General features: G+C 46.9%; 1 protein-coding gene across 3 annotated transcripts in view; it reads right to left on the bottom strand.

Annotated features, from left to right (window-relative positions):
- The window catches only part of hivep3 (HIVEP zinc finger 3), a 270,815-nt gene that overhangs the window by 14,213 nt on the left and 243,040 nt on the right, over window positions 1-13,562 (bottom strand). For all 3 annotated transcript variants that reach the window (XM_033045001.1, XM_033045004.1, XM_033045003.1), the window contains one exon: window positions 8,683-8,858. In XM_033045001.1, coding sequence (XP_032900892.1) covers window positions 8,683-8,858 — 176 coding nt within the window. The remainder of the gene's footprint in view (window positions 1-8,682; window positions 8,859-13,562) is intronic.

Here is a 13,562-nt window from a genome sequence, read left to right as displayed (position 1 = left end):
AGCACAGGAACAGTCCTTCGACCCATACCGTCTGTGCCGGACATGATGCCAAGATAAACTAATCTCATCTGCCTGCACATGATCCATATCCCTCCAATCCCTGCATATCGAAATGCCTATCGAAAAGCCTCTTAAAATCATATCTGCCTCCCTCACCACGCTAGCAGTGTGATCCAGACACACACCGTCTGTGTAAAAACCTTATCCCACATATGTCCCTTTATTCTTTGTCCCTCTTAGCTTAAAGCCATGCCCTCTAGTCACTGACATCTCCACCCTCGGGAAAAAAAGGTTTTGACTGTCTACCCTATCTATCCCCTCATTTATTTTGAGTGTGTGTGTGTGTGTGTGCGTGCGTGCACGCGCGCGCGTGTGTGTGCGTGTGTGTGTGCGTGTGTGTGTGTGTGTGTACTTGCGAGTATATACACACTGAACTTTTTTTGCTCTCTCTCATTTATCATATTGTTTACAGTGTACTATGTTTACATACTCTGTTGTGCTGCAGCAAGTAAGAATGTCATTGTTCCATCTGGGACATATGACAATAAAACACTCTTGACTTAACTCACCCCCCCCCCCCCCGAAATGTTTTATTAACTTCTATCAGATCTTCTCTGGCATTCCAGAGAAAACAATTACATTTGTCCAACTTCTTTTGACTGGTGGGTGGGGAAAGGTGGTGGGGGAGGACAACAGATCCTGACTGGAACTTACTGAATATACACACACTCAGAGATGCACCCGTGTGAACACACGTACACGCACTCAAATGAGCGTACACACACACACAGACACACACAGACACACACACACACACACAAAGCATGTATGGAGTTTGCACGTTCTCCCTGCAACCACATGGGTTTCCTCCCGGTGTTCCGTTTTCCTCCCACATCCCAAAGATGTGCGAGTTTCTAGATGAATTGGCCCCTGTAAAGTGTCCCTAGTTTGAAGGGAGTGGATGAGAATGTGGGATGGCATAAAGCTAGTGTGAACGGGTGACTGATGGTTGGTGTGGACTCGGTGGGCCAAAGGGCTTGTTTCCATGCTGTATCTTTCAATCAATCAATGTGTGAACATAAGTCACAAGCTAATCCACAAGCATGCATAAATGCACAGAAGCACAAAGATGTATATACATACATGATCATGCCCATGCATGCATGTATACATGCAAATATTGTACAATCCGTACCCACACATGTACTCAAAACATGTCTCCATACAAACAAAACGTATACAAAATGTGAACACATACCATGTGTACCATGTGTACATGCAAAACAGTGTGCACACAGAATCCACTCATGTGAAATGCATCCATAGATATGCCCTCAAAACTCACATACCTGGCATAGCAACGGTATCAGTAGTATCAAAAACCTATACAAGGATGGCATCTTTTCGTCTTTTGCGGAGCTCTCGTACAACTATAGCCTCCCAAACTCCCACCTTTTTCGTTTTTTCCAGATTAGGGATTTTGTGAAGAAGACATTCCCCCATTTCCCAAATCGCCCCCCTGAAACCCTGACCGATACCATCTTAGCTCTAGATCCCAACCGGAAGAAATGCATCTCTGTTTTGTATAACTTGTTAGGGTCGGTTATATTGAAACCTCATACCTCATTAAAAGCTGCGTGGGAGGGCGAGCTGAATACGAAACTAACAGACCAGCAATGGGACTCTGCCTTGGACTTGACCCATTATTCCTCCATATGTGCCCGTCATGGCCTAATCCAATGCAAAGTCCTTCACAAAGTCCACTACACAAATGCAAGATTATCTAGAATTTACCCCGCTGTTAGGGACACCTGCAACAGATGTAATCAATCTCCTGCCAACCATAGCCATATGTTTTGGTCTTGCCCCAAGCTAGCAGCCTTTTGGAGGAGTGCTTTTGACTTGATAAGCAGAGCCTACGGCCAGACTATTCCTCCAAACCCACTGTCAGCCATTTTCGGTACCCCTCCCAACACCAACCTCTCTGTTGCGGTGAAACGTGCTCTAGCTTTTACAACCTTGTTAGCCCGGAGACTGATCTTGCTTAACTGGAGGCTCACCTGTCCCCCGACACACGCCCGCTGGATTAAGGAGGTGCTTTACAATTTAAAGCTTGAAAAACTTAGGTTCTCTCTCAAAGGCTCTACCAAGACATTCCTAGATACATGGAACCCTTTCTTGGAACTTGTTAACTCTCTCAACTTGTCCCCGGACTCGGAAGAGGACTGAGTGCTCTCCACCATTGTTCTGCTCTACTGCAGCTGCTCTCCCCTTAACTCCCCCCCCCCTCCCCACACTTATTTATTTAATTACTTACTTATTTACTGTTATTAGTGACCCCCTTTTTTTTTTTCTTTTTTTTTTTTTTAGTACTTTTTGTTTTGTTTATCTTACCATATTTGTGTGGATGTGTATGTATGTGAGTGTTGTTTGTCCCCGTTTGGTTCCGACCTGATTCGGGTGGGTTGAAGGTGGGTAAGGGTAAGGGCTTTGAGGGTCGCCTACATACTGTTGCACAATTATGCCTTGACTGTCACTGTCTGTTATCATTGTATGTATGCAAATTGCTGTGAAATACAAATAAAAAGATTTAAATCAAAACTCACATACCTGCACATACTTGAGACTATAAAGATACAGCACGGAAACAGGCCATTCGGCCCACCGAGTCCGCACCAACCACCCTATACACTAGCACTATCCTACACACTGGGGACAAGTTACTATTTACAGAAGCCAATTAACCAACAAACCTGTACTTTTTATGTAGTGTGGGAGGAAACCGAGCACCCAGTGAAAAACCGACCCTGTCACAGGGAGAATGTACAAACTGCATACAGACAGCATCCGTAGTCAGGATCGAACCCGGGTCTCTGGCGCTGTGAGGCAGCAACTCTACCGCTGCGCCACTGTGCCGCCCATTACGTTTACACGTGTATGCACAGACGGGCTGATAAACACCTACGTAAACATGCGTGCTCAGACGTGGGAGTTAGAATCACATGAGAACACAGTTGTGAGATGTGACGAATATTTTCAACCCTCTTGCCCATGTAAAAGGGGCCAGGCGCGGGATGCACATACATCCATCTTAAATATCTTTTACATAACAAGTGCTAACTGTGTTAGTGCAATGCTCAGTGCAGTATTTCCTCTCTTTTACTGGGTTCCCCTGTTTTTATATTTAGACTAGCAGCATTGGCAGTAAGCGGGTGACTGGAGTTCCTCTAGCACCTCATTACTTGTTTTATACGTGCATTTGCCATCACCGAGAGGCGGGGATCACTGCCAAATGTAGCTCGTCCATGCCTTGGCCTCAGATCCTGCAGAAAGAAGACCTACTGACTCAGGAGATGTGGAAAGGAGATTTGTAAAATATCTACATTCTTGGCAACCAGGTAAAGCGTAGCAATACAGAAGTCAGGCCCTGCGCTGATCCTCCCCTGTGTGAATAGACTGAAAGTAATTTGTATGTGTGGACTTTCCCCTCTCTCATCATCTTATCAAAACAACTGCAACTGCAGTAAAATTAAAATTCTACTGCAATTCAACCAAGGCTGAGTGATCATTCCCTCCAAACCCCATTCTCCTGCCTTCTCCCCATAACCCCTGACACCCGTACTAATCAAGAATCTATCTATCTTTGCCTTGAAAATATCCATTGACTTGGCCTCTAAAGCCTTCTGGAATTCGGCAATGAATTCCACAGATTCACCATCCTCTGACTATAGAAATTCGTCCTGAAAGAACATCCTTTATTTCAGAGGCTATGACCTCTGGTCCTAGACATTCCCACTAGTGGAAACATCCTGTCCACATCCACTCTATCCAGGCCTTTCACTATTCGTATTGTCTCAACCATGATCAGGCACTGTCTTCAGATTATTGAGTTGTAGACAGCAAGCTACAGCACGGGAAATGGTGATTCCGTTCATTGTGCCTGTCCAACTCTTTGCAAGAATATGGAAGTGTACTTGGTAGAATTTACTAGGTAGAGTTATTTCAGAGAAGAGGCAAAGATTGAAATCGTACACCTTATAGCAAAGTTTAGTTTGGTTTAGATATATATGGAAACAGGCCCTTCAGCCCACCGAGTCCGTGCTGCTATCGATCACCTATACATTAGTTCTATGTTATCCCAGTTTTGTGCCCACTCTCTACACCCCAGGGGCAATTTACAGAGACCAATTAACCTACAAACCTGCACGTCTTTGGGATGTGGGAGGAAACCCGAGCACCTGGAGGAAACAGGGAGAACGTGCAAACTCCGTACAGACAGCACCCGTAGTCAGGAACTATGCCAGGTCTCTGGCACTGTGAGGCAGCAACTGTACTGTTGTGACACTGTGCCACCCTTACTGATACCAAAAGCCACAATCCTTTTCGGCGGGCCAAGACAACAGGCCTTTAAGGCCAAGATAAGAATGAGTACACAATGGCAGAGTTGCTGCCGCGCAGCGCCAGAGACCCGGATCGTGACTAATGCTGCTTGTCTGTATGGAGTTTGTACGTTCTCCCCATGAACGAGTGGGGGTTTTTTCCGGGCGTTCCACACTCCAACGACTTAGAGGTTTGTAGGTTAAGTGGCTTGAGTAAGTTGGGAAAATTATCCCTAGTGTGTGTAGGTTAGTGTATGAGGTGATCGATCGTTGGTCAGTGTGGGCTCGGTGGGTCGAAGGGCCTGTTTCCGTGCTGTATCTCTAGAGTCTAAATATTTTTAAGAACTTGATACCTGAAATACCATAAACATGGTGACTCCTAGTGTACTGTCTCAGATGAAGTTTACTTTTAAAAAAAAAAACCCACAATCGTTGCACTGTTTTCCTGATGAATGATGTGTTTATGTATTGTTTGATTTTACTGGATTATATGCAAAACAGGGCATTTCACTGTATTGAGGTAGATGTCACAATGAAGTAACTAATGAACACTACACCTACTTTACAGATCTTTGACTGGGGAAAGCTGATTAGGTTCAACCGGTGGGTGAGTAAGTCACCAAATGTACTCAGATTGTCGAGGGTGAGCCTTGCTTTTCAGTTCCAAACGGACAAGAGTTTCCTTGCACTGCCCCCGGTACTGAGCAGTGTGATTAATGATACGGCACAGAAAATGGCTATGCAAATCTTTGCATCGATGTTCGCACTTTAAGAGGCATGTCCAATTAGTCTGAAGAAGGGTCTTGACCCGAAATGTCACCTATTCCTTTTCTCCAGAGATGCTGTCTGCCTGTCCTGCTGAGTTGCTCCAGCTTTTTGTGTCTATCTTCGGTTCAAACCAGCATCTGCAGTTCATTCCTACACATCTCCAATTAGTTTAGTTTAGAGATACAGTGTGGAAACAGGCCCTTCGGCCCAACGAATCTGCATTGATCAGCGATCCCCATACACTATAGCGCTATCCTGCACACTAGGGACAATTTACAATCTTCACCAAAGCCATTAACCTACAAACCTGCACGTCCTTGGAGTATGGGAGAAAACCAGAGCACCCGGGGAAAACGCACGCAGGTGAAAAGGAGAATGTACAAACACCGTACAGACAGCACCTGTAATTAGGATCAAACCCAGGTCTCTGGGGCTGTAGGGCAGCAACTCTACCGCTGCGCCACTTTTCTTTCTTTGCTCTTAGTCTGCATTGAGACCAGGTCTCGTGCCAAGCAACTGCAGGTTCGATCCCCGGCACCTCCATGGTGACAAACGTGGGCCGGGGAAGGAAGGAAGGGCAACATTGCATCGTTGGCGATGGCGGGGGGTATGCAATCCTGCAGCGGCCACAATGCGAAGTTGCAGTCATGCAGTCACACAGCATTAAGGACTTGCACTTATTCCTGGGAATGCACAGATAGACGGGGACTGGTAGTTCTGCATTTACCACCCGCAAGTTGGACAGAACAGCCAAAGAAAATTATTGCTCTAGAAAGGGCAGGTGGGCCTCTCAGTTAACAAAAACAGTACAAAATACCTTGTGTTCGAACAGGAAGCTCCTTCAGGTTAAAGACAAAATTCCCTGAAACATCTGTTTGGGTCTCGCTTCCAGCCTGCCAAGTATTCCAAAAAGGACTATCAACTAGAAACTCAATATTTACTTTCCAAAATATATTCCAAGATTTTCAATTTATTGCTTAACGGAACATATAATTACCCATGTGCTTGTTCAGGAACTCAAACCTCAAAGGCAAGCTGTCCTGCTCACAATGTGGGAGGGTGCAGTTATAATCTAATGGAAACACAGGAACAGAACAGGCCATTCAGCCCCTCGAGCTTGTACTGTCATTTGATGACATTGTGGCTAGGCCGGGTCTTGGCTCTGTTCACCTGCCATGGACTGTGGGATCAAACCCTGAAGCAGGCAAGGTGCTTTAGCAGGGAGAAGATGCTGTATACAAGCTGTGGTCCAGTGGCTAGCACTCCTGCCTCCAGGTCAGAGGGTGATGAGTTCAAATCCCACTTCTGAGACCCACCACAAGGTCCATGCGAACGAACCTAAGGAACGCTGTGCAAGGGCAGGTCTTTCGGAGTTACTACCTTGGATTGAGGACTTAATACGAGGTCCAATCTGCTCTAACAGGTCACGGAACCATTTTCTGAAAGAACAGAGACGTTTCTACAGGGACTATGGCCTATGTTTACCTGCCTGGCAAAATGATTAGAAAGGATTATCTGATCACCACTAAGCAAGTGTTCACCATAATTTGCTGTGTGCAAATTAATCGGCTTCATTCAGTGTTCTCCAAAACACCATGTATCTAATGACTTTCTGATGTTGCCACCCCATAGCTTAAAAAATGTTATCGCAAGACACAGGAGGCAAAACACAATGTGTCTAACTAGCTTCTGAGTAAGTTGTTTGCACCTATTTTAGTGACACATCAGGGTAAAACAAATGGGATCTCTGGGTTTTCTCCTCTCCCTGTTCTCAGTATCGTTGGGCCATTCAATCTACCATGTTAGATGAGTCACCATCATCCATAAGAATAAGGGGTAGGCCATTTAGGACTGAGATGAGGAAAAACCTCTTCACCCAGAGAGTTGTGAATCTGTGGAATTCTCTGCCATAGAAGGCAGTGGAGGCCAATTCACTGGATGTTTTCAATTTCAAATCTAACTGGATAGTTAGATTTAGCTCTTAAGGCTGAAGGAATCAAGGGACTTGGGGAAAAAGCAGGAACGGGGTACTGATTTTAGATGATCAGCCATGATCATATTGAATGGCGGTGCTGGCTCGAGGGGCCGAATGGCCCACTCCTGCATTCATGTTTCTATGTTTCAATATTTCTGTGTTTCTATGTTATTCCACCTGCTCATCTGCTCCCTACACACTCGAGGCAATGTTCAGTCCAATTAACCAATTTGTTTGATAGTTTTAGTTTTACTTGATAGTTTTATTGTTAGAGATATAGCATGGGAGCAGGCCCTTCGGCCACCGGGACCATGCCGACCATTGATCATCCGTTCCCATAGATCCGTGTTATCCCACTTTCCCGTCCACTCCCCGCACACAATGGGCAACTTGGAGAAGCCAGCTAACCTACAAACCCGCACGTCTTTGGGATGTGGGAGGAAAACCGGAGCGCCCGGAGAAAACGCATGCGGTCACAGCGACAATGTGCAAACTCCACACAGTCAGTGCCCGAGGTCAGGATGAAACCTGGGGGAGGCAGCAGCTCCCCCAGCTGCGCCTCTATCTCACATTAATCGGAAGATGAGAAGACTCCTGGTTCACATCCCATTCTATGGATCTGAGCGCAGATCTAGATGGAAAGACCCTGCATAAAACACCAGTGCCATCCTGCCAAGAGGTGTCATCCTTCAGCTAACGTCACAAACTGAAGCTGTGACTCCTTCACCAGACGGTCATTAAAAAAACGTCACTCATTTCCACGCTTTACCTACACTTTAACTAACATTTCTAAAACACTATTATTTGCCCGTTATCACACTGCAGCCAGAAGGAACTTGCAGCGCGTAAATTGCCCGCCTCCTTTCCTGCAAGAAACAGGGTGCCCGCAAGTGTGGTACGGTGGCGCAGTGGTGGAGTCACTGCCTTACAGCACCAGGGACCCAGGTTCAATCCAGACTACGGATGCTATCTGTACGGAGTTTGTACGTTCTCCCCGTCACCTGCATGGGTTTTTCCCCGGGTGCTCCGGTTTCCTCCCACACTCCAAAGCAGCACAGGTTTTTTAGTTTAGTTGTTTGTTTACGGTAAAGATTGTTAATTGTCCCTAGTGTGTTGGACAGTGAACGGGGACCGCTGGTCGGCATGGACCTGGTGGGCCGAAGGGCCTGTTTCCACGCTGTATCTCTAAACTAAACTAAGTTTCGAAAATATTTCGCCGACTTCAAAATGCTGGAGTAACTGAGCGGATCAGGCAGCATCTCTGGAAGATGTGGGTAGGAAGTGCCTTGGGATATTCTGACAGGGAGAGGAATGCAATATCCTTTCCCTACGACAGCCCCAGTCAGTGCATTGACCAGAGCTGCTCACCAAGCATGGCTCAGTGCTCTACCATGGACCAGAGTATCTCAGCTCAGCCACGTCCACAGTACAGGTCAACGTAGGCCAGCCTGACTGTTGGAGCCCTGGGCAGGCGAGGAAGTGAGGGAGTTGGGGGGTGGGGGGTGAGGGGTAGAAAGGGGGGTAAGTTCGAGGCAGTAGAAAGAGGAAAGGCTTTCTCACCTTTGGTTTTGAAGGCAAAGTTACAATAGTTGCAGGCGTATGGCCGAAGATCTGTGTGTGTGCGGATGTGTTTCTTCAGCATGCTTGGTTTCTTGCAGCGAATTCCACATTCCTCGCACACATACTTTCCCCTTCCCCTCCCTCGCACATAAACATAATCTTCGTTGGACTTATACCTACAAAAACAATATACAAAAACACAGGAGTTAATGAAACTTCGAGGGTAAACTATATTTTTAAAAAAAGGTCTAATGACAAGGTGATGGAGAGGGGGGGGGTTCGACAAGCATCGGGCTGCAAACAAGGGGACGCATTGAAAGGTCGGGATCTTTCGCAAGTGTTCCACTGCCAAAGGTGGAAATTAAGACAGCCGGGGACATTAAGGAATTCACAGCAGCGTAACACCTGCTTTGAAAACGGTCTTGTGTTGGTTACGTTAATACAGGATGCCCACAGCGTGCTGTTCAGTCCGTTTAAAAGATTCAAACAAGAACCCACAGCCGACTCCGGGGCAGCATCCAAAGTAAACCCTCCGGCAGGACTCCCCTCCTCCCTGCAGAGTTCCACTTGCTTTAAAAATCAAATCAAACAAAAATGCAAACACTGGAAATCTGAAATGAAAACAGAGAGCGCTGGAGAGGTTCAGCGCGCCCAGCAGCGTCTGCGGAAAGGGAAACAAGAGTTTGGCATTTCAGGTCAATGCTTCCTCGTCAACGGTGGCACACCGGTAGTTGCTGCCTCACAGCGAATGCAGCGCCAGAGACCCGGGTTCGATCCCGACTACGGGCGCTGTCTGTACGGAGTTTGCACGTTCTCCCCGTGACCTGCGTGTGTTTTGTCCGAGATCTTCAGTTCCCTCCCACACTCCAAAGACGTACAGGTTTGTAGGTTAATTGGCTTGGTAAATGTAAAAATTGTCCCTAGTGGGTATAGGATAGTGTTAATGTGCGGGGATCGCTGGTTGGCGCTGACCCGGTGGGCTGATAGGGCCTGTTTCCGCGCTGTATAATCTAAACGAAAGAATCAGGAATGTTTGAGCAAGTTTGGAGTCAGTGAGGATGGGGCGGAAGGGAGAGGAGGAGGAGGAGGAGGAGGAGGACTGGAGGGTTGGTTCAAAAGAACGGAGGAATCAAAGGAATGGAGAAGCTCTGCAATAAAACAAAAGTCCTTAAAATGTTGCACTTGAAGTCCCAGTTCCAAATGGCAAACATTATTTCCTTGGTCTTATTTAATGCCATTTTACCTATGGAGATGATCCAGAATCCTTTTTTTATTGAAGTCCTGACATGCTCTCTTCTATCAATTCCCCCTCCATTGCTTGGCTTTCACTGTTGGTGAGTGCCCTCTTGGAGAATGTGGCATGATGCTCTTTTTGGATGGTGCTCTTAATCACACAGGACCCAAACACAACCACCTACCCCCTCCCAAACACAGCCTCTCTTTCCAACACCATCTCAACTACTGCAAACGCAAACCCCACACACACGCACACGGGGTGGCACTGTAGCACAGCTGTAGAGTTGCTGCCTTACAACACCAGAGACCCCGGTTCGATCCTGACTACGGGCACTGTCTGTATGGAGTTTGTATGTTCTGTTTTTGATCGCGTGGGTTTTCTCCAGTGCTCCAGTTTCCTCCCACACTCCAAAGATATACAGGTGTATAGGTTAATTGGCTTTGGCATAATTGTAAGCTGTCCCTCGTGTGTGTAGGATAGTGTTAATATACAGGGATCACAAGTAGGCGCGGGCTCGTATCTTTACTGTATCTCTAAACTAAATTCAACTCGAAGATAGACACAAAATGCTGTAGTAACTCAGCGGGACTGGCAGCATCGCTGGAGAGAAGGAATGGGGGACGTTTCGAGCCAAGGCCCATTTTCAGACTCCGGACTGAAGAAGGGTCTCGACTCGAAACGTCACCCATTCCTTCACTGGCAAGTAATACGCTAACAAAGGGTTATTTGATGGTTGGATAGTGGCCCCTTCTCTCTTCCAGCTCATTTCTTTTCTCCACCCCACCCCTCGGTACAATCAGCCTGAACAAGGATCCCCACCCAAAACGTCACCTATCCATGTTCTCCAGAGATGCTGCCTGAGCCGCTGAGTTACTCCAGCACTTAGAAACATAGAAAATAGGTGCAGGAGTAGGCCATTTGGCCCTTCGGCCATTCAATATGATCATGGCTGATCATCCAACTCAGTATCCTGTACCTGCCTTCTCTCCATACCCCCTGATCCCTTTAGCCACAAGGGCCACATCTAACTCCCTCTTAAATATAGCCAATGAACTGGCCTCAACTACCTTCTGTGGCAGAGAATTCCAGAGATTCACCACTCTCTGTGTGAAAAATGTTTTCCTCATCTCGGTCCTAAAAGATTTCCCCCTTATCCTTAAACTGTGACCCCCTTGTTCTGGACTTCCCCAACATCGGGAACAATCTTCCTGCATCTAGCCTGTCCAACCGCCTAAGAATTTTGTAAGTTTCTATAAGATCCCCCCCTCAATCTTCTAAAATCTAGCGAGTGCAAACCGACACTTTGTGCCTTCTTCTGAAGACATATCAGACTGGCTTCGAAGAGCGTGGTGATTGCATGCAGGCTGAAGGGAAAGTTGTGAGCACACTAAACCCAGGAGTTATTGTTTAAGAAGGAACTGCAGATGCTGGAAAATCAAAGGTACACAAAAATGCTGGAGAAACTCAGCGGGTGCAGCAGCATCTATGGAGCGAAGGAAATAGGCAACGTTTCGGGACGAAACGTTGCCGATTTCCTTCACTCCATAGATACTGCTGCACCCGCTGAGTTTCTCCAGCATTTTTGTGTATCTTATAGGGGTGTACTAGATCATGAGAGGAATAGATCGGGTAAACGCACAGAGCCTCTTGCCGAGAGTAGGTGAATCGAGAACCAGAGGACATAGGTTTACGGTGAGGGGGGGGGGGAAGATTTATTATAAATCTAAGGGGTAACTTTTTCACACAAAGGGTGGGGGGTGTACGGAATGAGCTGCCGGAGTAGGTAGTTGAGGCAGGTACTATTGCAACGTTTAAGACAGGTACATGGATAAGGCACAGGTTGAGAGGGATACGGACCAAATGCAAACAGGTGGGACTAGTGTAGATAGGACATGTTGGCCAGAGTGGGCAAGTTGGGCTGAAGGGCCTGTTTCCACACTGTGAGACTCCATGACTCTAAGTGAGGCCATGTACTTCGCTCCATAGATGCTGCTGCACCCACTGAGTTTCTCCAGCATTTTTGTGTACCCAGGAGTTATTGCACTGCTTTCTGTCACCAACCGCAGTGACGGTGAGGCATCCATCATTAGTTCAACAGCCTTGAACTAACGTGCCAGACACTAGATCAGCCTGCGATCTGGGTGCTGAGAAGGCCATAAATCTGGTGCAAATGACAGTCTACACGATGCCAGCTCTGGGGCACTGTGCTGGCCAGCGTTTCACCGAGCTGCCTCTCTGCTCAGCAGAGTTTATTTTGTCCTTCTGCATCTCATAAACCTCAATAAGTGCTCACACACACAGAAAAAGAGAATCTGTTTATTCAGACTTTGCTGCTGTTCTGCGATCCCACCACACGGCAAAAATGCACCAAATGACTCCGTTTTTTTGTTTTGTTTGTTTAGTTTAGAGATACAGTGCAGAAACAGGCCCTTTGGACCACCGAGTCCGCACCGACCAGCAATCCCTGCACACTAACATTGTCCTACAGACTGGGGAAATTTATAATTTTACCGAAGCCAATTAACCCTAAACATCTGTGTCCTTAGTGTGTAGGAGGAAACCGGAGCACCTGGAGAAAACCCACGCAGGTCCTGAGGGAGAACATGCAAACTCCATACAGCCAGCACCCGTAGTCAGGATCGAACACGGGTCTCTGGCGCTGTGAGGCAGCAACTCTACCGCTGCGCCACCCCAACCCTTGGGGTCTACCCGTTAGTTACTGGCTCAAAACTAACGTGGGGGTACATCACTCCCAAATCCACCCAAAATAAAAAATCAACAGTTGTGGGTAGTTAGGGGGGGGGGGGGGGGGAGGGAGGGAGGGAGGGTCTTTCAAGAGCCAAGAGGTTTTTTTTGTCAAACTTGATGCACTGCCAACGAAACTAGTGAACGTTTCCCGTGAATCATTTTCCTCTTCATCATGTGGGACTTCTGGCTTTCAGCCGCAGTAATGTGGGGTAACGGTGACCATCAATCTCCTTTCTTGAATGGGTTTGTGCTGTTCACAGATGTTGCCGCAAAGCTAGTTTTCACTTGGGTTACAGTTCTAATATTTTCATATCATTTGCATCCAGCAAATAAATGCTACGACACAAGGGCCTTTATTTGAGCTCTGGGCTGTACAAAGGGGTGTTACAGTACAACTCGCCATCTGTATCTGTGCTCCTTCTTTGAGCAGGCCAATTAGATATGCGACGGCAGACAGCCACTGTTTTATCTGGCCATAGAGTGGGCATTGTCAACTGAGCAGTGAGCATTTTTAACATACTTCACCCCGAACCATTCTTTGAAGCTTCTCTGACCCTTCTTAAAGGGGAATTGTTATGGTGGGGGATTTAAGAATATTAATTGCTGAGGTTTCGAGTTTAGAGAGACAGCGCGGAAGCAGATCACGCCATACACTGAAGAAGGGTCTCGACCCGAGACGTCACCCGCTCCTTCTATCCAGAGATGCCACCTGTCCCGCTGAGTTACTCCAGCATTTTGTGTCTATCTTCACTATTACTATCCTACACACTGGGGGTCACTCAAGATCACTTACGATCTTTACCAAAGCCAATTAAGCTACAAAACTGCACGTCTTTGGAGTGTTGGAAGGAATCCGGAGAAAACCCACTCGGTCGCAGGGAGAATGTACAAACTC

The sequence above is a fragment of the Amblyraja radiata genome, chromosome 27 (assembly GCF_010909765.2).
Source record: "Amblyraja radiata isolate CabotCenter1 chromosome 27, sAmbRad1.1.pri, whole genome shotgun sequence".
Classification (NCBI taxonomy): Eukaryota; Metazoa; Chordata; class Chondrichthyes; order Rajiformes; family Rajidae; genus Amblyraja; species Amblyraja radiata.
Note: the sequence above shows the minus strand (reverse complement) of the source record. Positions and strands in the feature narration are given on the sequence as shown.